At 39.0% G+C, this 27584-nt stretch overlaps 1 protein-coding gene across 9 annotated transcripts in view; it reads right to left on the reverse strand.

The window, feature by feature from the left end:
* Positions 1–27584, reverse strand: part of AOPEP (aminopeptidase O (putative)) — a 213769-nt gene that overhangs the window by 92326 nt on the left and 93859 nt on the right. For 8 of the 9 annotated variants that reach the window (XR_011050064.1, XM_068422881.1, XM_068422880.1 and 5 more), the window contains exons 10-11: positions 19579–19622; positions 6897–6957 (exon numbers count right to left, since the gene is read on the reverse strand). Coding sequence is in view for 8 of the 9 variants with exons in the window: in XM_068422881.1 (XP_068278982.1) it covers positions 6897–6957; positions 19579–19622 (105 nt within the window). In the remaining variant the exon portion in view is untranslated. The remainder of the gene's footprint in view (positions 1–6896; positions 6958–19578; positions 19623–27584) is intronic. The other variant, XM_068422888.1, reaches the window with a different exon arrangement.

Raw genomic sequence — 27584 nt, forward strand, 5'->3', positions numbered from 1 at the left:
TCAGCCTTAATGCTAACTCACAGTCCCAGCTGAGAATCTCAAAAGCATTTTTTTCTGAATTACTCAATTAATGGCTGAATTAAGACTCCTAAAACTCTGTTTTAAACTTCACTTTTAGAAATTAGAACAACAGAGGCACTGAAATGTTATGGCAAATACTTTCAAATCAAACATTTAAAAATGAACATCTACCTGCAACCTAGACACCAAGTTACTCAGCAGTATTGTGGGTGACTAAACTGAGGCAGCATTTTTTCCAATTTTAGAGTGTGATCACACAATAATTTGTAACAATGCTATTCTGATCTTGACTGTCTGTATTTCTCTCCTAAAATCAGCAATCACATGCAATGCAGAAGAAAATTACCCCAAACCCTCCAAAACTATAACAATACTCTAAGCCGTGCCTGAACTTCAAGAGCTCTGAAATAAATTTGGGTCCTTACTGACATTTAATGATGTATCATTTTATATAAGAGATTTTCTTGAATTTTTGAACTATTCAGCAAACAAAAATATACCACTGTTGTATCTTGTTTAGCAGTATCTTAAGTACAATTTATAGGAACCCCGAAATAAATTACAAGGCCATTTTATGCCAATAACCTTCTTTAGATCAACACAGGTTCTATTTAAATAATAGCAGACTGGATGATTTATTTGATAGTTTGCCCCAAACAAAATACCAAATTCTCCATATACTTTGGTCTATCTGGAAAGACTTTCAGGTGGATAGTCATTAGCTAAAACATCTTTCAGAGAGTTAACAACATAGAGAGAAATTCTGTCTGTGCAATCTGTCTTGATTTGTTTCTCTTCACGATTCATCTGACATCTATGCATGCTAAAGTACTATACAAATTGCTTGATTTTATTTTTATATTTTCCAAAATATCATATTCTCTTCTAAGAAAACGGGATGCATTTTTGACAGTACAACTGATAATTTCGGAATAAACACAGCACTAATGATTCATATTAAAAACATTTTTTCTTATTGTGCTTGTTATCATTAGATAATCCATTAATCAATTTACATTGTTGACCTATGGTCATTTAAATTTTTAAGGACTTTAGAAAGATCTTTTTATCTTCCAATCTGCAAGCTTGCTAATATCAAATCAATAGCATTTTTCTTGAGGGGAAGTGCCTACTCTTCAAAGTATGCTTCCCATGTACAGGAATAGGTACTTATCTTAATACAGCAGTTATGCTTTCTTCAGATTATTTCTCAAATATCAAGTCATTAGAATTAAACTATCAATCAGTTATATTCTCTGCATTGATGTTAAAATACACACAAAAGACTCCATGTTCAGATCAAAAAAAAAAAAGGGTAAATAACAAACTTCAGTATTTAAGCAGCAGCATGTTATTCTTGTGACTAATAATATCAACTCTGCAATTAATCTTAACAGAGTCACTGTTAAACTTTATTAAATAAGTAAGAAAAATATACCTCTTCATAGCCCCTTCCCTCTTTTTTCCCTAAATCACAAGCTTGAGTGAGATTTTCCTACTTAACAGGTCATTCGCACTGACAGTACCTACAAATTTACTGTATCTCAAAAAAAAATAAGGATTTCACTTGTTTACTGTCTCAATGTTGCCATTAACCAATATGCAGTTATTATGTACATCCAAACAGAAAAACTGCATGATAAGGTATGACTAGCAATGACAAGAAATATCAACTGTGAACAAACCCAAGCCTTAAGTTACACTCTGATCCAGTAAGAGTGACTTTTCTGCTGAAAAATTTTCTAGTACCCTCTGTAAAACCTGGGTGAACAACTGCTAAAGATAATTCAAAAGTTTAGTAAGAGCCTTCTTTTAAAAAATATTTGAGTGTAGTTGGTTTGTTAGTAATTGACCATATCCACTACCCTGTGATGCATTCTCTTGTAGAGCTATCCCTTAATCTGTATTTTTGTCTTAGTAAAAGAAACAGGAAATCTATAAAGCTTATAACTGGGGCAAAAGCCAGGAACCTTCATAAAAACAAACTGCTTTATCAGAAATCATATTAAGTACTTGAGCTGCTTCTGTAACATCCTCCTAAAATTTATGAAACCACAGAAATACATTACTAGCATTGATTTAGAACACTTCACAAATTAAATTTCAGTTCAATTTTTTTACAGTTTTGCTATGAGTTTCCTTTCCAATCCATTTCTTCAAGTAGGACAATCCAAGAGCCAGTCATATACAAACAAAACCAGAAATACTATAAATAAATGAATATTCACCAATGGAAGACTTCTTCTGACTGTAGGTGAATTTCATTTCCAGAAATGTAGGTGATTTACAAATAACATTAGTATATGTAGCTTAAACTACTGCTTTACCACAGTAACAAAAAGCAGTGCAGAGATATAACTCGAGAATGAATCTGGAGATCGTTTTCATCACACAAGGTATCAAATTAAATATACACCCAAGGAACATTCAAGATAGCAAGTTTACCAGTAAATAAACTGGTAAACTATGCAGTTTCAGAGGTAAAAGAAAAGGTGGGGGAACTGGAATGAGTTAAAAATATACATGTAGACATTTATGGGATGCAGAGACTACCTAATGTTTATTGGTCTGCTTCTCAATTAAACACTGTACAACAGAGTTCAAAATGGAGAAAGATTTTAAGCATATTTTAAGAGGGTTAATTATCTAGGGTAGAATAAGAAATTCAAGTATGAGTAAGTGGGCAATATAACATAAAGTCTGTGCAGAACCGAGATAATCTTCCTCAAGAAGCATATGGTCTTTTAGTCAAACTCTAATTAAACAGTACATAGACTGAAAGACACAGTAGAAACTGTACTTAAGAGAACAAATGAGGAGCAGCAGGGATGAAGTGGACTTAAGTGATTTCATAGGTGTTTTCCAGCTCTAAATGCTGTTTTGTTCTTCTGATTCTACTCCTTGCCAGCTTAACTCATTGACTAAAGTTAGTGGTGTTAAGTCATTACTACTTGCATATGATGAAAAGTTGCTATAATCCCCTCGTGAGTTACCTCTGAGACAGAAGTACATGCTGAAAGTTGCTTGATTTGATAAAAAGTATTTTCAGCAATGCAGTATGCTTCATCTTATTTCACACCATCACGATCTGTTTGCAGAAAAAAATCCTCATGAAAGCTTGTATTTCAGAAATGCTTGCTTTTCATCTCTTATGTTCCTTATTGTTTTGTGTGTGAGAAAACCTTCCTGCACAGCAAGCCTGAAGACAACATCTGTGCTGTGGCACTCTTCCATGCAAGAAAGAACTGGCCAGGATTACCGCACACCCTTTTTTATAAGATTAACCTTTAATACTTTAGAAAATACCAAATTTGAAAGTGTAACTTGGCACGCAGAATTATTTTTTCATGGCAACAGGCCAAATTCATTTTTTATTTATCAGTATGAGTCCGTTAAGTTAAGTTATTCTCAATTACTGCTGGTATCTACATAAGCCTGGAAACTGGCCCAATATTTAGAAAAGACCAAATGACTTTTCCAAGAGTGAAATGGTAACAGAAATTGACAAATATTAAAGCTTCAATAGTTATAAGTTGTGAGTATAAAGGGGTATATATGTATGTGCGGTTCCTGGGACAGAGATGGAGACAGGATTTGGAATAGCTAATGTAACAAAGCACAGATAAAGGAGTACAGGATCTTCAGTTAGACAGATACCATGACATATGACTGTAAAGAATACAAAATGCTAATTGCTCTACTGGAAGGAAGATGGAAGTAACATTGCTTCAGCAGTCTGGGGAGTGGAAAGTATTTACCCTCATCCATCTTTTGCACAAGTACCCTTCCAGTGTCCTTAAGCTAGACACTATTATTGTGAAGACAGTGAACTGAAGGGTGGGCTAACAACTCTGTTTTTACGTGACCATGTTTTTACCAAATTTCAGAGTACCAGCTATGCGCAGGTGATAGATTTAGATATAACCATGGAAGAAAATTCTTAAAAACACTTTGGTAGCTAATGCTATAAACGAACAACAAGTGGTGAATTTTCTTTATAGTCAATGGATTACGTGAATTTCCTGAGCAAAACCCACCAAAATATAGAAATAAAAGATGCCACAGAAACAACCACAGCCACTATAAAATATAAAAATGCTCATATGGGAGAGATATAAAGGAACCCTGTGCTGACTTGATTTTCAGAATGAACAGCATGTTGCATATTTCCCCATCCCTTTACAGAGGATAGTCTCTCCAGTAAGGAAGTTTCCTCTCCAAATGCAGTGAAGTCTTAGATTGTATTTGTAAATATAAAATGTTTAAATTCTCAATCAAGTTATTTCTCATAGGTATCTACTAAACCACTAAGAAATTAATTTTGTCCCTCTAAGAGCAGGTGCTGCAGGATAAAGAGTGACTTTAACTATTATGCTAGAGGACTCTATAGTGCAGTCAGTAAAATAAGGGTGATAAGCAGCTGCTTTTCAGTTGCTCCAGTACTCAAGAAAGGTAGTCAACTGCAATGGATATTCTCTACCTCATACTGCTCACACTGCCTTACTGGCTGGCTCAGCCATACGACTTCACCCAAAGGAGCTGACAGAAACTTTCCTCTACACACACCCTAGTCCACTCACATGGCAATCTGTATGAGACAGAATAAATCATTTCTGTGGTGTTCCTGAGCTGCTATTTATGATGCAGGTAGTTCACCTGCATGTAAGAAGGTGGTTTATGTGCTTTCACGTAGATTCATCATGTTAGCCAAGTTAATAGTTTGCTGAAATAAAGATAATCTAAATACTTTTTAAAGGGGGTTTCAGTATTGGCTCCTGTACAGCACATGAGTAGATTTATAGTTCTGTAGTCAGTAAATACAGTCATATTTAGATTATAGATCCTAATGTATTCAAAGCTACTAAGCAACCTCTACAGTCTTGATTTCAGGAATAAGGGCTCCCCAAATGATTTAACAAAGCACAAAGGAAACAAGGTTTTCTATTCACTGAATGACAACAACTCCAGTTCTTTCAATAAAGTGAAAACTAGTTCCTACAAGAGCCTGCGAACTACTGAAGGCAACAAGGGTAAATCATCTAAAAGGTTATTGAAGGAAGAGAGAGACAGAGGAAAGAGGTTGGCATGCTGGTTCTCAGAAGCAGAATACTAAATCAGCAGCATTCCTGTTGACATTGCTTTTACAAAACAGCCAAAATATCACGGAAATCTCTTTGGTCTTTAAAGAAAACTTACAACGATTTACAAGCCTGCTGGATGTGGAAATATTTCTGCTACATCTTTTGCTCACACAACCGATAGATACTTGCAGGGTATAATGAAACTACTCGCTATTCATTCTGAACAACTTGTGGTAGACACTCAGGAAAACAGAGTTCAGTTTTCATGTTAATCAGACCATTTTCAACTCTTTAGTCTGCTCCTATTGTCCTTGTGATTTTAGAGTTGATTGTGGGACACGAATAAGACACATCCTCAAAGAGACACATGTTAAGTAAAACACCAGAAAACTCTTGCATTTCAGACAGCCAGTTCAGCGTCTTACAACTACAGCTGTGCAACATCAGTTTCTCTCCTGTACCTGAAGCAGCTGTTCTACAATGTATTGAATTCACTATCAGTAACAAAACCTTGATCAAAACATAGCACTAAAATCAAGGTCCTTTTTCAAGAAATGACTCAACATCAAGATGCATGATGATACTCACTGTTGCTTCCTTTCCTCCCTTCCAATTAAAGCTAATATTATTTTTAATAACTTTACAGAAGAAGACCTAACTCCACCTTGATTTTATAGCATCTTCAAATATTAGTCTTTGAACATTTTGTTCTTGGGGCAAAACTTCCCTAAGAGCCTTCTACAGCATACAAAGAACAGTGGACATACACACTTTTAAAGCTGTCAAGGGACGAGCTCAACCACAGTGTTTGGCTGCAGCTCAGGTTCAGTGACCAGTGCTTATCGTCTTGAGCTCTCCAGCTACTTTGACAATTCTACCTGCAAACATGCTCACTCCTCAGAGCCTCAGTCATGCTGCCTAAGTACCTTCACTTTTGCACACACAAACCAGGAATTAATCATTCTAACTCTTAAAAGTGTTTTTTTAAAGATGCTAATGCAAAGTGGAAACAAATGCAAGCACTAGGTAAGATAAATCTCAAGCAACCTAGGGGATGCCAGCTTAGGGGAAATCAGCTAGAAGTTGAGTGCCTAGTGTATAATAAAACCATACTTCATATAAAACTGGTTTTTAGGAAGATCTATACATATCTTTCTTCAGCTAATACCAGTTTTGGACCAAAACGAATAATCAGAGCCTTCACATAGCACAGACACAACTAAGCATTTTCAGTTCACAGAATTTAAAATACTAATATTAAAAACTTTTAGTATTAAAAACAGAAAATAATGCTCAGTCTCAAATGCATCAGAGCTGGAACACCAATGAAAAATGTTACCCATGCAGCAGATTCTTGAGCAAGTCACAATATTCACAAAATATCAAAGTACAAATAATTTAATATTTAGCTATTGCTGTTAGTATGGCTTTCAAGTACTTCATATTGTAAGTATGAATGATGTAAGTAATTCACTGACAACTGTGAACAATGCTGCTTATATTTAGTAGAGTCTCCCAGCATACTGTAAAGCATGCTTCCATGTGACTACAGTATTAAGCAAAAGGATAAGTTTTGTAAGATTTGCCCTTGGGCAGGTTTGTTGAGATGACGGTAGAAGCAAAAATCTGCAACCAATAGAACCTAACTGATACAAAGATGTGGAAAGCAGTCATCATCAAAACTGTTTATTTAAAACCATACTTGTTATAAGTTCAGGTAATGATTCAAATAACATACTGTAATGAGAAATGCAAGACTCTAGAAAGAACTGGGGACTGGTATTTTTTATTTACCTTTGGTATTCTGGAAGTGTCAAGCCAATTCTGGAAGATACTTTCTACAGTTAACCCAGTTCTAAAAAAAAAAAAATTAAAAATAAATAAATAAATAAAAAATTAGAAGACGTACACAAAAAAGCCAATTTTTCCACCTGAAAATTAATGCTTCAGAAGCTGAGCAAAACCCTGAATTCCAAATATTGGTTGTACTGCAGTGGTACTACATTCTTGGTTTTTTAATGAATAATACATCAGAGGTGATAGAGCAAATTAAAAACAGATAAGGTTTTATATGCTTAAAACTCAAATGATAAATTCAGTGCTTATGAGGATTGACAGAGAAAATTTAAGATGGTAAACTGCATTTATGAAACATGTAAAGTATGAACAGGTCCTCTATTTCTTGTTGAGTGGATTTTTGTTTCTTTTACAGAAAAAAAAATCACAGGCAAGTAAATTTAGCTAGAGACATTCAAAACCAGTATTTTATTACAGAAGCAGCCTAAATGTAAAGATAAAATACCAAAGAAAATGAAATTAAATACAAAATTCCTTAAACTTTTGGGTTTTAAAAGGCACTGATGGATATTAATCCTCAAAGTTACCAGTATCTAATATATTTCAGTTTCATCTTCTCTGCACTTTCTTTATATCCTGATAACATTCACAGTGAAGTCACAGAATAGCCTGGAGCCCCAACAAAAGGAAATATTTTGTCATTATCAAGTTGTGTGGGACTGAAATAACCACATGCAGAAGTATTTGCAAATTCAGAAATTATCTTTCCCCTTTTACTTTTGTAAGCAATTTCTGTTACATTTACTTCAACTCTCGTTGAAGTCTTCCCAGCTTGCAGGGAAGCCAATCTAAAAAAAAAAAAAAAAATCAAAAAAATCACACTGTCCATGCAATGTGCCAATACTGAAAAAGGAACTTGAGTAAGCCCTCAATGAATGTAAATATTCTGAGAAGAACGTTCATGGTCCTGTACATGGTAATGCCTTGGCTAGACTCATTCTAATGCTTGCAGCTACCTTTATGTGGGTAATGTAGACCCATAACCAACAAAGCATTCATAGAATAGCCATTTAGGAGCTCTGAAGCAGGAAGGCAAGCAACCCAATACAATTTTTATTTGAATTACATAACAAAGAAGGTTTCCCACCTCCCCCAACACCTGACAAAAATGTGCTCAAAATTCTGACCCTAAAGGATGTTTATTTATGGACTGTATCAGTGACTAAGAAGGATTTCTAATGAATACATTACTCATTTTTACTGAACGATTTTTAAATACCTTTAAATATTAACTTTTGCTATGCCAATGGGAGAGAGATCAGCCACTGTTATGCCTGACATGCAAATGGGAAAACTAAGGCTTAGGGAGCTTATGGAGTCCCAAAAGCAGTCAAGCAATATGTTAGTGGATGACCCTGGAACACATTCATAGAGTAAAAATTTCTGAGTGTTTACTGATCATAGTTACTACATTTTTTTTAATTTAGCTAGTTTTATTTTGAACGACCAAAGATTTCAATTATTGATATTGATACGTGTAATAACAGCACTTTTCCAGGCATGGCTTATATCCTGAGTTAGATATTATTATCCTTGTTGTATCCAAGATTAAAAATTTGCCCTCCATCTCCAATCAGAACGATGTGTTAGCATTCCTTTGAGGCAGAATTACCAGCTACAACCTCCACTCTACACCACTGTGTTGGGAGATCTGCCATCCCTACTCACGCTGAGCAGTATTCTGAAGGAGGTCCATTAAAATGAGCAGGTCTACCTAACAGAATAAAATTCTGCCAATGTGAATTAGGGGTGGGAGAATCTGATCAAAATAGAGAGTCAGCTGGCTTCTCATTGAGTAATTGTTCAACAGTATATGAAAAAAATAAGCAATCTGGTCTTAATAATCTTGTCCAACATACACAGGAATTTTGTAACGAGGGCAAAAACCAGACACTAAGTGCCTTAAACATAAGAAAGTCTTATGCTGCCCTGTGTCTTTTAGCTACTAAGATATGCTTGCATACACAGGCTACAGCATCATACTGAAAATCGGAAGAAGCTACAGATTAAAGAAAAAGAACATTCAGGTTACAATGACAATAAAGCCATCTCTACATGCTTTCATTTTCTATTAATAGTTTTCTTCAGTTTTTGATCAGTCATATCTTATGGTGCAGGCCAAGGAGGCTTAATATGGAAACAGCACTAGTCTATTCACCCCTGGTAATATATTTTGATAGTTCATGCAATTTAGGTCCAAACTTTACTTCAGCAGTAAGTAAAGAATTTATAAGTAAGAAATGACATATCAGCCTGGCTGAGGTGACTTAAAAAGCCCCAGAAGGGAGAATAATTTCCACAGAGACAAAGAAATCTTCCGAATCACTAGATCTGAAATCTCAAAATATCTCTTGTAACATTAGGAGATCGTAGACTGTCACAGACAAAAAAAATATTCCCTCTGATCATGTGGTTCAAATAATTGCAGCAGTCACGCAGGAGCATTTCTGCATGGCCAGGATTCTGAATTTTCAGGAAATTACCATTCTGCATGTCTGATCACTGTGGAAATTGATTTTCTACATATAACCGAATAGATACACTACGCTTGTAATGGGGCAGTGTTCTACATTCAAATGAATTACTAAATATCCAGATTTGGTCACCTTTTAGTAGTACCTTGTTGTTTGTGCAAATTTATTAAATTTAGAGCATTTGGCTGCCAGATCCTTCAGGCTATAATTACCTTGATTAGAGCATTTGGCTGCCAGATCCTTCAGGCTATAATTACCTTGACCTTACTACAGTGCTCTAAAAACTGGTGTCTAGTCTAAGTTAGTTAGCTGAGTCCCTTCCACAGGGAATGGAAAGAGAAGTGTCTCCAATCAGTCAGTCAATTCACCTTCCTCAGGATAAGATGCCGTTTTTTCTTGAGTTCTTATTTCTGTCCAGTTGCTACACAGAGTGCATACAGGACTAGCTTAAAAGTAGACACCCAAATTTTATATAGTCAAAGGTAGATCGGGTGGATCGTTCCATTTATTCTGTATCAAGCAGCATAATCAGAATAACAATTTTTATTTGTTATTGCATGAATCAAACCCAATACCACTTAGTGTTCCAATGCTGAAGCAGAGCTAGCAGCTACGGAAAAATACCCTTATTTGTGCATTAAATTGGTCTTACCTAGGGATAAGAAACACAGCCTCACAATGCCAGTTTGTCCTTTTTTTCTTTCCCTCAGAAACTGAGCTTAATTTAAAGTGCAAGATTTCCTCAGGAAAAAAAAAAAACAACTATGCAAAACAATAATACTACATTTGCTATGTAGTGCCTTTGTTTAATATACCCTCTATTTCTTTCAAAGCCAACAACAGCTCATTTCAAACCACTGGCTCTGAAATGAGCTTATGAGGGGAATTGCACTGTTCTGACACCACACTAATCCAGGCAGAAACACCATTAGTAAGTTGCTCAGCCTCTCCTCAAACTGACATTTTTCTCAAGGGCAAAGACAACAATGCTGCTATTTCTCTGCCTGCAGCATCCTCAGTTTCAGCTAAACACCTATCATATAAACATATGCAGTCTTCGTTTGTACTTTCACACACCTTTTTTTTTTTCCAACTTAGGACATTCTCGTTGGCATTCATCAAAAAAAGCAACTTGTTTTAGGATTTTACAGGCATTCACTGTTTTTTTTCCAACAATATGCAGACTACTGCAAAGATACACTCTGAATGTGTTGAGAGTAAATACTGAAGAACTGTGGAGACCTTGGAAAGGTTTCCACCAACTTGCTGGGCTTCAGATCAAACCCAAAAAACCAGATCACAAACAGATTGCTATTTCAAATCAAATGTCCTAGAGAAAGGACACAGGGCCTGATACTTATAGAGTCTGCAGTTCAGTAAAGCATCCATATTCAGAAAGGGCACTTACCAGCTGCTAATGTTGCAGTTAAGCATCTGTAAGGACTTATATCTGGTGTGTGTGTGATTTCACAGAATCACAGAATCAATCAGGTTGAAAGAGACCTCTGCAATCATCGAGTCCAACCATTGCCCTGACACCACCATGTCAACTCGACCATGGCACTAAGTGCCATGTCCAGTCTTTTCTTAAACACATCCAGAGATGGTGACTCCACCACCTCCCTGGGCAGCCCATTCCAATGTCTAATGACCCTTTCTGAGAAGAAATGCTTCCTAATGTCCAACCTGAACCTCCCCTGGCGAAGCTTGAGGTTATGTCCTCTTGTCCTATCGCTAGTTGCTTGGGAGAAGAGGCCGACTCCCACTTCACTACAACCTCCCTTCAGGTAGTTGTAGACTGCAATAAGGTCACCTCTGAGCCTCCTCTTCTCCAGGCTAAACAACCCCAGCTCCCTCAGCTGTTCCTCATAGGTCAGACCCTCCAGACCCTTCACCAGCTTGGTCGCCCTCCTCTGGACTCACTCCAACACCTCAACATCTTTCTTGAAGTGCAGGGCCCAGAACTGGACACAGTATTCAAGGTGCGGCCTCACCAGTGCCGAGTATGAGGTATGAGGTGCTGGAACCTGAGCGTCTTCCTGAGCATCAGGAAGACACGAATCTAGGTGAAAGACCTTCTACGGGGCTACGTAAACAGAAGCAACCAAGTAAGAGGGTTGCAACCAGCTCCAAAAAGGAGAAAAGAAAAGTAATTGTTATAGGCGACTCCCTGCTAAGGGGAACGGAGGGCCCCATATGCAGGCCAGACCCGACTCACAGGGAAGTCTGCTGCCTCCCTGGGGCTCGGGTAAGGGATGTTGCCAGGAGGATTCCTCAACTGGTGAGGCCCTCTGACTACTACGCACTATTAGTATTCCAGGTAAGTAGGGATGAGATTGAAGAGAGAAGTCCCAGGGCAATCAAAAGGGACTTCAGGGCCCTGGGGTGTTTGGTAAAGGGGGTAGGTGCGCAGGTTATATTCTCTTCAATTCCTTCGGTGTTAGGTGAAAACAGGGAAAAGACTATGAAAGTACAACAGATTAATATGTGGCTAAGAGACTGGTGCCGTAGGTGGGATTTTGGGTTCGTTGACCACGGGGCGGCTTTCATGGCACCAGGCCTGCTTATGCTGGATGGGGAACAGCTGAATCAGAAGGGGAAAAGGGTTATGGCCCAGAAGTTGGCAGGGCTGGTTAAGAGGTCTTTAAACTAGGTTTGATGGGGGAAGGGGATAAGACCAGGGCAGCCTCAAATGAACCTAGGGGCGACAGGCCTGCATCGGGGGCAAGGCCGCTAGCCCAGCTGAATTGCATTTACACCAATGCACGCAGTATGGGCAAGAAAAAGGAAGAGCTAGAAGCCACTGTACAGCAGGAAGGTTGTGATGTGGTTGCCATCACAGAAACGTGGTGGGATGACTCTCGTGACTGGAGTGCAACTATGGATGGCTATAAGCTCTTTAAGAGGGACAGGCGAAGCAGGAGAGGCGGTGGGGTAGCGCTGTATGTTACGGAGTGCTTGGACTGTGTCAAAATTGAGGAAGATGGTGAGGATGACAAGGTTGAATGTCTATGGGTAAAGATCAGGGGGAAGGTTGGCAGGGCGGACATTATGGTGGGAGTCTGTTATAGACCACCCAACCAGGATGAGCAGGCGGACAAGGCGTTTTACAAGCGGCTGTCAGAAGCCGCCCAGTCACCGGCCCTTGTACTCGTGGGCGACTTCAACTTGCCGGATGTCTGCTGGAAATACAACATGGCAGAGAGGAAGCAATCTAGGAGGTTCCTAGAATGTGTGGAGGACAACTTCCTCATGCAAGTGGTAAATGAGCCCACTAGAGGAGGGGCCCTGCTTGACCTGTTGTTTGTGAACAGAGAAGGACTACTGGCAGATGTGAGGGTCGGTGGCCATCTTGGGAATAGCGACCGTTAGAGTTTTCGATAGTGGGGGAAGTAAGGAGGGGCAAGAGCAGAACTTCTGCCTCAGATTTCCGGCGGGCAGACTTTAGCCTGTTTAAGAGGTTGGTGGACAGAGTCCCTTGGGAGTCGGTCCTGAAGGGCAAAGGAGTCCAGGAAGGCTGGACATGCTTCAAAAGGGAATTGCTAAATATTCAGGAGCAGGCTGTCCCAGTCTGTAGGAAGACAAGCCGTCGGGGAAAAAGACCAGCCTGGTTAAACAGAGAACTTAGGCTAGAACTTAAGGAAAAAAAGAGAGCCTACTTGCTCTGGAAGAAGGGTCGGGTAACTTGGGAGGTCTATAGGGACGTGGCCAGGTCGTGTAGAGAGAAGATTAGAAGGGCCAAAGCTCGATTAGAGCTTGATTTGGCTGCTACAGTCAAAGATAACAAAAAAAGCTTTTACAAATACATCAACAGCAAGAGGAGGGTCAAGGAGAGCCTCCACCACTTGCTGAATGAGGAGGGTAGTGTAGTGTCAGGGGATGAGGAAAAGGCAGAGGTGCTCAATGCCTTCTTTGCCTCGGTCTTTAATGTCAAGACCGGTTGTCCTCAGGAGACTCGGCCCCCAGAGCCTGAAGTTAGCGACGGGGGGGCTGTGTGAACCTCCTGTAATCCAGGAGGAGACGGTTAGTGACCTTCTGTGCCAGTTGGACACCCACAAGGCTATGGGCCCGGATGGGATTCACCCCAGAGTAATGAAGGAACTGGCAAAGGCACTTGCCAAACCACTCTCTATTATCTACCGGCAGTCCTGGTTAACTGGAGAAGTTCCAGCTGACTGGAAATTAGCAAATGTAACGCCCATCTACAAGAAGGGCCGGAAGGATGATCCAGGGAACTATAGGCCTGTCAGCCTGACCTCGGTGCCAGGCAAGGTAATGGAACAGATCATCCTGAGTGCTGTTACAGGGCACATGCAGGGCAATCGGGGCATCGGGGCCAGCCAACATGGATTCATGAAAGGCAGGTCCTGCTTGACCAACCTGATCTCCTTCTATGACAAAGTGACCTGCTTAGTAGATGAGGGCAGGTCTGTGGATGTAGTCCATCTAGACTTCAGGCACTCGACACTGTCTCCCACAGCATCCTCCTAGACAAACTGCTGCCCAGGGCTTGGATGGGTGGACTCTTCAATGGGTTAAAAACTGGCTGGATGGCCGAGCCCAGAGAGTGGTGGTGAATGGGGCAAAGTCCAACTGGCGGCTGGTCACTAGCGGTGTTCCCCAGGGCTCAGTTCTGGGGCCGGTGCTGTTCAATATCTTTATAGATGATCTAGACGTAGGGATTGAATGCACCCTCAGTAAATTTGCAGATGACACCAAGCTGGGTGGGAGTGTCGATCTGCTGGAGGGTAGAAAGGCCCTACAGAGGGATCTGGACAGGTTAGATAGATGGGCAGAGACCAACGGCATGAGGTTCAACAAGAACAAGTGCCGGGTCTTACACTTCGGCCACAACAACCCCATGCAGTGCTACAGGCTGGGGGAAGAGTGGTTAGAAAGCGGCCCAGTGGAAAGAGACCTGGGGGTGCTGATCGACAGCCAGCTAAACATGAGCCAGCAGTGAGCCCAGGTGGCCAAGAAGGCCAATGGCGTCCTGGCCTCTATTAGGAATAGTGTAGCCAGCCGGTCTAGGGAAGTGATCGTCCCTCTGTACTCGGCACTGGTGAGGCCGCACCTTGAATACTGTGTCCAGTTCTGGGCCCCGCACATCAAGAAAGACTTTGAGGTGTTGGAGCGAGTCCAGAGGAGGGCGACTAAGCTGGTGAAGCTGGTCTGGAGGGTCTGACCTACGAGGAATGGCTGAGGGAGCTGGGGTTGTTTAGCCTGGAGAAGAGGAGGCTCAGAGGTGACCTTATTGCAGTCTACAACTACCTGAAGGGAGGTTGTAGTGAAGTGGGAGTTGGCCTCTTCTCCCAAGCAACTAGCGATAGGACAAGAGGACATAGCCTCAAGCTTCGCCAGGGGAGGTTCAGGTTGGACATTAGGAAGAATTTCTTTTCAGAAAGGGTTATTAGACATTGGAATGGGCTGCGCAGGGAGGTGGTGGAGTCACCATCTCTGGATGTGTTTAAGAAAAGACTGGACATGGCACTTAGTGCCATGGTCTAGTTGACATGGTGGTGTTAGGGCAACAGTTGGACTCGATGATCCCAGAGGTCTCTTCCAACCTGGTTGATTCTGTGATTCTGTGATTCTGTAATCCAGAAAGAGACGGTTAGTGACCTTCTGTGCCAATTGGACACCCACAAGGCTATGGGCCCGGATGGGATTCACCCCAGAGTAATGAAGGAACTGGCAAATGAACTTGCCAAACCACTCTCTATTATCTACCTGCAGTGCTGGTTAACTGGTTAACTGGAGAAGTTCCAGCTGACTGGAAATTAGCAAATGTAACGCCCATCTACAAGAAGGGTTGGAAGGACGATCCAGGGAACTATAGGCCTGTCAGCCTGACCTCGGTGCCAGGCGAAGCTTGAGGCTATGTCCTCTTGTCCTATCGCTAGTTGCTTGGGAGAAGAGGCCAACTCCCACTTCACTACAACCTCCCTTCAGGTAGTTGTAGACTGCAATAAGGTCACCTCTGAGCCTCCTCTTCTCCAGGCTAAACAACCCCAGCTCCCTCAGCTGTTCCTCATAGGTCAGACCCTCCAGACCCTTCACCAGCTTAGTTGCCCTCCTCTGGACTCGCTCCAACACCTCAACATCTTTCTTGAAGTGCGGGGCCCAGAACTGGACACAATATTCAAGGTGCGGCCTCACCAGTGCCGAGTACAGAGGGACGATCACTTCCCTAGACCGGCTGGCTACACTGTTCCTAATAGAGGCCAGGATGCCATTGGCCTTCTTGGCCACCTGGGCACACTGCTGGCTCATGTTTAGCCGGCTGTCGATCAGCACCCCCAGGTCTCTTTCTGCCGGGCCGCTTTCTAACCACTCTTCCCCCAGCCTGTAGCGCTGCATGGGGTTGTTGTGGCCGAATCCCTTGTCTATTTGCTTAGACGATAAACTGACCAGCCCAGGACTGATCTCCTAACATGCATACATACTGTTCATGGCCAGAGTCAATGCTTCAAGCATGCTCTGTAAAATACTAACATTAATAATAATTTGAAAATTAGCATTATAAAAGATGTCTCCATATCAAGTTCTCATTGCACAAGGCCTGAAGGCACTCTACAAACTTTAACATAAACCCACGTAATTCCTCGGTCAAGGTGAATAACCACTTTTAGAATAATGCTGCAGCAAATAAACAGTGCACGTGAAAGTGTGCAGCTTTGTGGTGTTTTTTTTTTTTTGTGAAGGAAGATAAAAAGTCTGCCATATCCCACTGAAAATACTTCAACAAGCATTTGCTTTATCTGGATATATATACATTCATACACATCAATCCTTTTCACAGTAAGCCGTTCCAGCTAAATATGGCAGCATAGTTAGAGCAAATCAAAGACTAGCAACTGATTCGTAATTCTGTCAACTAGCCATATCTTCCTGCAGATAAGATTTCCTTTGGGTTTTGTCCAGCATATATATTTTGGCTTACCAAAAAATGGAGGAATCAAAAACACTGGAAAAAATATTTCCCAGTGATTTGCTTTGGGAGTTTGGTGCCTACCAGCTGTTTGTCTCAATCAAAATTATCACATTTGTGACAGTGTGAGTATCAAAGAAAGCAAGTATGAAAGAAAGAGACATATACCTGTATAGCTGAGTAGTTTGAAGTTATAGCATTATTTTTACATTAATTTAGTACTTAGTTGACAATTTATGAAGACATCCCAGGAATGTGGTTAGTAAGCCTGAGTTATTAACAGTACAAATAGCAGAGCTGTAACACAAGCCTTCCTTTGTCTATCGTGTATTATTAAAACCATAGCTCTATGAGTAAACTTATCTATTTTATTGAATGAAATTAAGTAAAAAATTCCACCAGAAAACTCCAAAGAACAGAACTGACCTGCTCAAAAAAATCTGCAGTCGTAAAGAGCACAAGCAGCTGAAACTCTGATTTATCTGAGGCTGGTGAGACAAACCCTCTGTTACAGGGCCTTAAAAATAGTGAGCCTTTGCTCACATATTGGGCAGATGTGGAGAGGATCAATTTACAACAAAGACTATGGATGTAAGCCTTGACAAGAACAGGGACAGTGGGAGTTTTATCAAATCTAGTGCACCATGATATACAGACACATAAGAGGCTGTTTTGTTGTTTTTTGGTTTAGTTTGTTTTTTTTAATGTAGTGAAATTTCAAATTATATATAAGGAAATAAGACGCCTCAGTTACAGGTGGGATGTACTATAGATTTTCTACAGAAAGGCCAAGATAATGTGAGGCTATAGCCAGCGCATGTTATATTTTAAAAGGCGTTGAAAAGAGAGAAGGATGATGATAGATACTTGTTCGTCCTTCTTGCTGTTAGCCCTTCACACACAGAAATAATGAGCCTTAAGGGCAAGTTAGAAAATTCTAAAGGACCAGAAGGTACTGCTAGGCCTGTCTGATGTCAGCATTCTGCCGGAGTCCAGAAACAGGAGGATCCTGCCTTGGAGAATGGATTCCTACAGCTAACATGCCATTGAAATGGAGTCAGAGCAGGAAGTCAAGTAGCCCTATAAACTAGTCATGTAATCCTCCTCCTCTGAGTACAGAAGGCAGCAAAAATCAATGACTGCCACTTAAGAAGTTACATCTATATCTTGGAGCTGCTCATCACTGGGAATGTACTAAAAAATTTCCTGTAACTAAAAACTAAAGGAATAAAGTACTGGGAGAGTGAGAATCTTTTTGATATAGTCTGCTGTATCCACTAGCAGAAAACTAATGTTGTGTTACACCAACGTAGTAATTACAGAAAGTTTCCACACTGTTGTATGATTGCTTTCTGCCAATGTTAATCCTGTTCTCATTACAAAAGTCTCCCAAAAGCCAAGTTCTTCTCCTAGCTACATTAGTTTGCCTTTGTTGCCACAGCTGAGGCCAGGATTCCGCTCGATTCCCTACTACAAATTTCTTTTTTCTTCCTTTTTTTATGATGAAGTCCAGCCTCCGTTACAAACTTCAGTATAGTTAATATTAGAGTGCTTAATATTTTTCAAGTAAGAAGCATGTAGTTTTAGCATTAAAATTTTACTTGGTAGAATTGCACAAGTCTGAGAGGTTTTGTGTGCAACAAAGAATTTTTTTGCTCTCATCTTGAAATGCATTTCATTCCTATGACTGAAACTTTGTGCAAAAAAGCAGTCATCAGCAGATGATCTCTAAAACTATTTCATTTTTATCTTTCCTCCCTGTGCTTTTGCCTCAGGCTAGTATTTGTGTACTAGCAACGGAATAAATTCAAGAATGAAAAAACATCTCTGTAGCAGGTAAGAAATAAAGGCCTTCTGTATACCCAGATGTTCTTGGCATTACTGTTGATGTCTGCACCCAAGGTAATTTTGGCAACAGATAAATTCAGATATAATATATGTGTGAATGTAATATGAATTACAATAGATGTGAAATTTTGTCCATACATTCTGGAGTATGATGCAATGCAAATGGAGACATACTTCTTTTGCATTAGTCTTGCTGAAAGTTTAAATATTTTGGCATGTTTCTAGGCTGAAAATTGGATGCTTATTCAAATAACATTTTGCACTGGGTCTGGACTTCAGAGAAGCACAAGTGAAAAAAGGAAGGAAAACAGATTTTATTAACAAATAAATGTATAATCATGCCATTAAATAGTTCACTTTCCCATATATTCAATTTAATATTCCTGATTATATTTGGGCTGGAAATACATATCCAATGATATAAACAAAATATCATCCTACAGTACATCATTGGAAAATGTAATACCACCCAAACTAAATTTATGATGCCACAAAACACATCATCTCAATGATAACTAGCTTCTCTGTTCCTCACCCCCTAAAAACAGAAGTGTTTCACTAAAAAGCTCAATAAATTTGACTTCTATGAATATCTTCTTTTTTTTCAAAACTACTCACCCAGATTTATGAAGACTTTTGGAATCCTGCTCCTCAAAATTGCATTTTTCAAGTGAATACATTGTTTTAAAAAACTATAATATGTAAAGCTTTACTACAAAAGAATCTGTATTTGTAGTACAGTCTGTAGCAGCACAGAACAAACCAACGGATCAGCAGGGATGGATTCAAAGCTCTGCTAAAGACTAGCTGTGTCATCTTCGGCCAGTCACAGTCACATGCAGCAGGATTTTGAAGGACATGTCAGGCAATTAACGCTGGATTTCCATTAGCGTTTTCCATCCTTCCCCTTTTGGCACACTGTGTGACAGGGAGGGGATGGTACCAGACTACTGCTTGAGGAAAAAACATCTTTTCTGGTTTCCCAGATCCTCGGCAAAGCTTTGGCCTCCTTGCTCTAGGGTGCCATGTGCGAAAAGCAGCTGGCAGAAGGATCACAGATTAATTTGAGGAGGCAGCTGCGCCTGGCACTTCAGGTTGCATAGTGAACACAGGACCTCACTACTGTCCTAACATGCAAGTTAAGGGCACTGCTTGGGGGGAGCATGGGATAGCAACAACACAGCAAGTCTCATATTTTTTGTGTATATATGTCTGAGAATTTTCAGAGAAAGATATACACACACACTTGAAAAAAAACAAGCAGAACAAGACTAAATGAAATCCTACTATTTCTGGCTAGCACAGCTGATCTTTAAATCTGATTTCTACTTTCTTCTTTGACTTTTCTAGCCTGGTTCTCACTTACTCTTTTTGTTCAGGGATGTCTTCCAACAGCATGCAAAGAAAATCCTGGAAAACGAACAAAGTGCCACAGTTAGTATGTTTATTAAGACCTAACTCTGTGTCTGCATTGCTAGCAAGCAATGAATTCATAAAGACTGCAGATAACAGAATGATAAGAAAGAAATTTATATATCCACTATGGTGATATACTGCTCAGTTATTTATACAACATACGTTATGTTTGTCATTTTTCCAACCTGCTCAAGCAAAAAGTGTCAATATTGAAAGAAAATGGGCTTGAAAAGCCTGCTGACTGTTTTAACACAATCCCACATGCCCACTTTTATTTAATCTATGATAAACACACACGCAAACTATATTTAAAACTGTTAAACGCTGCAGATTCACATACTCGAAGACTAAGAAACACCAGAATTGAGGGTGTTTACGTTCTCTCCACTGTGCTTGTGTTATCACGCTGTCTTTAATTATATAACCACATAAGGCTTTTTTTTTTTTTCCTGAATTCACATACCTGATTGGAAGATCGCACCTACTCCTCATTCCATGACAAAATTCACAATGTTGCTGCCAACCACACCAACTGAGGAGTAAATACTTCAAAGAAAAGGTAGCTAGAATTTCTTTCACGGATTTACAAAGAAGCTGCAATGCCAGTGGACCAGCATTACTATCACCCTCACTTATAACAGTACGATAAGCCCTCTTTAGAAGGTTACACCTGACACCACACAAAGGTTGTCTGGGACCCCACACTATGCAGGACCTAATTTTAATGACAATCACATTGACACAATGCACTCCTCTGAACATTCCCATGAGAAGAGGATTTATTAACATGAATTATTTATTTATATGCTATTTCATAAAGCAATACATCCACTTTATTAATACTAGTCTTTGTGGAGACAAGTTTCATAGGCTAATGATGTTCCTCTCTGCAATATATGAGTGCAGGCTGATTTCTGATTGCAAGTGCTTGCTCTCTAAGGTCTTGAAGAATGTTTCCTAAAAGGCAGAAAACTTTAATTTAGGGACTCTGCCACAGCATTCAACAAAAGATGATGTTTCTCTGTCTGATTATGGCATTGTTAGGGAACCAAAGAAAGAGTGATTGCACAATTGAAACTACTGGTGACACAGTTAAGCCTTCCTCCGTTAGATTACAAGAGAGATTCAGTCTATGTTGCAGTGGCTGAAAAATTTGCTTACGACAAAAGGTAAATTACACAGTGTTGGGCTCAGTGTTGCTGTGGCAAGAATGCCACCATTAACTGTGCCAGGAGTCATTCTGTCCTAACTACAAGTGTGTTGTGTTTTGCTGACATGATGATAAAGTGTGAAATCCCTTTATTTCATACTACTGCTTGCAGTTCTATACCATTATTCTGTATGAAAACAGAGAACTACTGTCTCCTTCCACTTGTGGAAGCTTTGCTGGAGGTACAGAGTAAGCTTACATGGAAATAAGAATATGAGTTGTTTCGAAAGTGTGTGAAAAGTAATACTGAAGTGGTCATCCTTGACACTTCGCACCATCTCTGTATACATTAATGCAGCTAGCTTCCCTGATTGGATTGCATCAGCTTTTTATAATCAATCCCACAGTACACTTGAAGATACCTCTGGTATTAGAAATGTTTTTATATTCTGTATATTATACTATGAAATTAAACATCTCCTTTCTGATAAAAACTGTCTTAATTTTTCCAAATATCTATTAAGAATAAGGCAGTAACCATAATTCTACACACTTTCGTAAAATTAGGACTAATCTATTCTACCTTAACTACTTCTATTTTGATGCTCCAAAACAGAGTAGGAAAACAAATTACCACTTACTTCATATTTGCATGGCTTTTAACATTTGCCTATTATCAAGTCTGCATGACACATCCCATTATAGGTCTGACTTTTCAATTGCTTATAATTTTGCCAAACTTTAACCATCTGGAGTGAAATTTTATCCCCAGGCTATTTTTTTCTTCCTCCCCAGATGACATCGTTCAGAAGTGTCCAAGAGAAAAGTTAGGGGATAATGTGGGTTTTTTTAAGCTTTGATGCCATTTCTTTAAGAGGTTCTAGTGACCTTACATTTGGAAGCAAAGACTTATGGATACCAGGGTAATCATAAATAAATGCTGAGTCAGATCATAAAACAAATTATAGTTTGTTTTTTGTCTTTGTTGCAAGTAATTCAATGAAGCCAGAAAGAAAATATGAGTTAGAAATCACATGCCACCACAGTGCTGCATTATTAACAAACTGGCTTATATTCATATTATTAAATAATCTCACTTCCCTACATACTCCTGTTGTTCTTCCCTGACTGGAAACCCAGAGGCTAGAAAACAACTTTTCCCTCTATACAGAAACTGTTGTACTGCAGTTTGTGGAATTTTATTGACATTTGGCCAAACAGAAAAAGCCTTTGAAAAATGAGTTCACACACGTTCGCTAAGGATTTGCTAGACCCTCATAATTAAATTCCCTAAAGACTCCTGTCTGCTCTCACCATAGTCCAGACTGAAGCCAACATTTTTAATCACAACTGCAACTTTGGGCTGCCGCTGAGCCCAACAGTTCTTTGCACTGTTAATGCATGTAGCATGTCTGAGTCAAAGGCAAAGAAGAGTGGGAGTGCAACAAGTGAGAAGTAGGTTGAGAAAATTAATTTTGAGAACCCTAGGAATGAAGGTTACTTGAAGCAGTAACTAGACAGATCTAGGTTTAGAAGATCTTTTATTTCATGACTAAAGATGCTATATTATTACTCCAATTCTTGTCTTGAGCAATGACCAGCATGTTTGTACTCGTGAACTGTTTTGGGGCACCAGACAGGTAACTCTCTCTGATCACACATGTTGATATTAAATCAAGAACACTGAATATTAAAAGACAAATTATATCCTCTTTATGAAAAACTTAAATATCTATATTTTAAGTACTCTATGACCAACAGATACTTTCAGTTAAATTCTCTAACTGAAATATAAATGGCGTGCATAAGAGCAATGGAGATTTCGTGACTAAAAATGATACATCTAAAAGGACATTCAGTTGGTGACAAATAAACTCCAAATGCACTTATATCCAATTCCTTATAGAAATTACCCACTCAAACTATCCATATCAATTATGCTGTTTGTAAATGACATAAATAAATAGTAAACATTACTTTGTCCCTTTTGGGTGGAAGAATAAATAATGAGCATCCTTCCTAGGATCCTGTTTATTTTGAATTCCCTCCCCATTCATCTTCCTGGCTTTTATTTAACAAAATCAGCAACATTGAAATCTGTCTCTTGGTGTTTTGGTAACAAGCCCAGAATGCCCCTTCAAAGAAGACAGCTTCCTACCAAGAATAGGCAAGACTCCACAACTATATGCTTTATTATCAGGCAGAAATCATTAGCCAGACACCGTAACAGTTTAAGCCCCAGGCAATGGAGCTACTGACTACTTCCAGTCAAAAGCAGAATTTGTTGCCGATTTACCCCAGGCCAATGAACTTCATTCAGATCATTAGCAATTCGCTAAAGAAAAATGACCAACTATTGTGGCAAGCAAGAAAACATAGCACACAAGGATCTGACAAGGATTTCTGGTGAATCTTCTGGTGGATATTTAAGGTGATATCAGCCCCTTGGATGGCCCTTCCCCATCATTTCTTGACTGGAGTTAAGTGTCCCTGTGTAGCACAGCAGCAGAAGGCACCCTGTAATTCTGCCTGAGCTGCCCAAATTCACAGTCCAGTGCTTTCACACAAACCAATCTTTGTAAACTGTCCATACTAACAAGACCTAATTTGTCCTCTTAGGTACAGTGTGAATAACTAAGGGAAGCAAGTCTTAAATCACCCCAGGTATTTTCATAAAGGGTTTCTGTCAGAGCCCCAGGTCTCACAAAAAACATCTTTGTACATGTCAAAACATCTCAGAGCAGCTAAATCCATTCAGGGACCAGATAAGTTGGAAAATGTATGTTGACTGTCACTTCATTCACTGAACAAAGCACTGGCATTCCTCCTTACCTTACTGACGGGAAGGTTCAAACTAGACCCCAGGCAGAAAGGTGAAGGCATGAACACGCCTTCTCCTAACACTTCGATGCCAGAGCCTATGTTGTCTAAAATTCATTTGAAACGTATTAATTTCTTCAGAAGTTACACAAATTCTCACTGTCCACTAAAAATATTAAAGATATCACCACCTAAAAATCTGATATCACCACAGATTCCTTCTATTTCACATGTATAAACATGTAAGAACACACATATATACCTAAGAAAACAATAAGGAACTAGATCTGTTATGTATCAGTGGTTCTACATAGAGCCCTCAGTCGTTCTTTGGACTTCTGTTTAAGACTATCCAGCAGAAAATAATGTGTAAGAGGCATTTGACTCAGATTATTTAACATACATCTCACTAAATCAAACAAAAGGTGGAGTTGTAATTCAGCACTAATAAAACCCACATGCTTTGGGACTGTTCCCTTGTCAGTTTGCTCCAGTCAGAATTAAAGAACTTACCCTTTTTCCTATCAAAGGATATCACATAACAAGCTACAATGTAATTTTAAGCTTGAAAGATGCTAAGCAGAAGCTAAGCAAACACAAAAACTATAGGTCAGCAGAGGAGTGAGAGGCTACTGTAACAGAAGTGGACATGCAAAAGGGTACTCCACAGCTGAAGACGGAGGCTCAAGACTTAGTAAGTTCAGCAGCTATGGGAAGGACTTGTGTATACTGTCAGAAAGGTCCAAGACATTTTCAGATATATGGGTCACTTCCCTGACAGAAGACAATTATATGTATAAAACTAACTGCTTCTTTTAAGATCTTTATACTTGAGATAGATGATACCAAAAGATACTTGGGTTTTTTTTAATACAACTGTACTGTTGGACATTAAAATGTGTGACACATTAACTGACTTTTTAATCACTCATCTGTATTATACATGATTATAAAACACCTGGGCTCCTCTTAGCTTCACTACTCTCTGCTTTCTTCTCCAGTTCCATTTCTAGCCCTGCCTCATTCTGATCTCTCTGTCCTTTAAAATACACATTTTATCTTATAGAATTATAAAAAAAAAGTATACCAGAAAAAAGAAAGTTTTCTCAGCAAAAAAAAATATCTTGCCTTATACCATGTTAATGGCTTTCACTAACCTAGTCTTACTTAGACTTCAAGCACAATATTTCATGCGTTCCTTCATTCAGGATACTTGTACTGGAGATACGGCCTAAAGCTAGACAGATTTTTATATACGAACACGATGGGCTGTCAAAATGTGCAATGTAATTAATTGACCCATACATTAATCACTTGTCACATACATAAGCATTTTAAACACAATTAGTCTCGGGTTAAAATGTCTGACCTAGTGAAGCAGTCTCTTTTATTGCCTTACACTTTTTAGAACTTGAGAAGTTGAACAGAAAGAAAAGCATACTGCATGGTAAATAAAGTGCCTACGAACAATGAACAGAGAACAAAATACCAAGCAGCTGCTTCATATGAGAGCAACACCTTTTCTACATAAACAATGCAAAGGTCTTTGGAAAAAAAAAATAAAAGGACAGTGATCATGTAGTAATTAAAGGTTGTCTCATAATGCATACATGTAAGGAACATGAATGAAGGCTGCACAGTGCACAGCTAACAGAAAAGTAGGAATATGTTCATTTATGAAAGAATTGGAACAGGAAACTAACTCAATCTGAATAAAACTGACCCGTCTATTTCTGTTTTCCAAGCACACCCGAGTGTAGAAAGCAAAGGCCCCTGTCCTAGGGGCCTGCTGTGGATGGGACAGCGCCAGAGTCCCCACCATACCCCACTGATGTCAACAGTTGTTCGCTCAAGCTCACAGGTCACTAAGCATGGAACAGCAGAGGCCACACTGCAGAGACAAATTTTTAGTTAAACTTTTATCTAAAGAAAAGATTCTAGATGTTGAAACATCAAAATACATGCATACTGCATGCTTAGACTTCCAGTTCTAGTTACAAGTGTTCTACAAGCTAATAGATAGTTGAATAGTGATTTGTGTGTGCAGATACCAATTTTATAGAATTATGATAATTTTATATGCTTATGCAAATCAGTGTGCACGAACATGTTGATATAGGTACATACACAGTGGGCTTGGATCCATACATCTGCCTTTAAAAATTTTAAGAATAGCATAAATTATTATTTTTTTGAAGTGCTGCCTCCTTAACTGTCATTTCACTATAGCAAATTATAACTCTATCAGATGGATGAACACTACAAACCTTGGGTTATTATTACAGCAGACAGAACTACATGAAAATTAAAGTCTGCAAACAATTCAGTTCTCAAGGTGTTCTTATTTCAATATCAAACTGAACAAGAGCTTTAACTGTGTTAGGAATATCAGCAACTTGCACTCCTTTCTATTTATTTATAGTCAATAACACTCCATTCATTATTTAAAAAGTTCATTCAAAGCAGTTACTAAGTGAATTCTCTTACAGAAAGAAAAATGGAAGATTTTTTTTAAATCCTTCTCAAAGATTCCAAACTTGCTTTACTCCTCTGTTGCTAACTCAACTAAAATAAACAAAAACTACTATTAAAAACATACTGAGCACGCAATCAAAATGAAGGAAAAAGGCAAACTGATTAATGTTTCACATCTAAAGTCATTTCCTTGCACCTGCAGCTCCCATCTAGGAAAAATACTACAAACACCACTGAAAACAAGACTAGTATGCAGAACATGGGCAATTATTTTCACTGTTTTTACTTTCCCTTGTCCCCACAATTCCTAAAGCTGTGAACTTTTACAATTATTTTGGACAAGGTGAAAGCACACCACTATGATATTTAAACTTACTATTTGCACCTCTATTTTAGATCTTTTATTCATTTAAACTCTGACAGCACATTTGTTCAAGAAGGAACTTGAATAATAAACTTTGTACTAACTTGACTTCATTGCTTCTGCATTAGCAGTTCCTGCTGTGATTGCTTATCTACCTATACCAGACACTGAAATAAATACAATCTTAAAGATTTCTTCCAAAGAAAGTAAATGCATTTACAATTGGATATATCCCTATCCCCTTTTCATTTTTAACATAGTGACCAAACAACAGAATGATGTTAAAATTCTCTTCCCGGTAACTTCAATGAGAGGCTTGCTGTGAAACAAGGTAAAAGCACAAAAAGCACACAATAGAAGTTACATAGTACACAGCTCTTTCTCCACCAAATCAAGTATCTTTAAATGAAGGAAAGTATCTTTTTTTGACCTACATTAAGCACATAGCTATGGACATATTGCACATATTCCAATAAAAAGCCTACGAAACCTGAAACAAAAGCATCACGTACTCTTGCTTAAATAATGAAAAAAAACAAACAATTTTTTATCAATAACCAAAATGTTTTTTTTCTGGGTGCAGAAACAACATATACAGTATTTCATCTTACGAGACTAGAGTTAGATAAACTACAATTGACATTTCATACCAGAATGCTGGGCAAAGGAAGAAGTCTCTAGTAGATGGGTAGTTCAATTACAATGCAATCTAGCTATCATGACTAACAGTATAATGTGCTAAGACATTTTGCAGCACTTAAACAGTCTACTGACATAACTCATCTCACATCAACCAGGAGCAACAGCTAATTTTTTCACACAAAATGCGAGCACCTTTCTTACCACCAGATTAAAACACTGGACTTCTTCATGTTTTTAGCAGTTTCATGATTTCTGTAATTTTCAGAAAGTTTCCGGCTGTGTAACAGTGAAGTATCGTATTTATGATTTTGGACACCATAATTTAGACAAGGCTTATACAGTCACTGGCATTTTCCATACTATGCCAAATGTAACTGCTCAGGGTCTCAGTAACATGGTACAGTAAAGAGCTCCAGCAGTGGAAACATTAACTCCCTTAACACCCCAAACGTTCCTCCACAGGACAGAACTGCTGCAGTAGAGCTACTATGCCTAACATCTGGGT

This window comes from Nyctibius grandis, chromosome Z (genome assembly GCF_013368605.1).
Source record: "Nyctibius grandis isolate bNycGra1 chromosome Z, bNycGra1.pri, whole genome shotgun sequence".
In the NCBI taxonomy this organism is placed as follows: domain Eukaryota; kingdom Metazoa; phylum Chordata; class Aves; order Nyctibiiformes; family Nyctibiidae; genus Nyctibius; species Nyctibius grandis.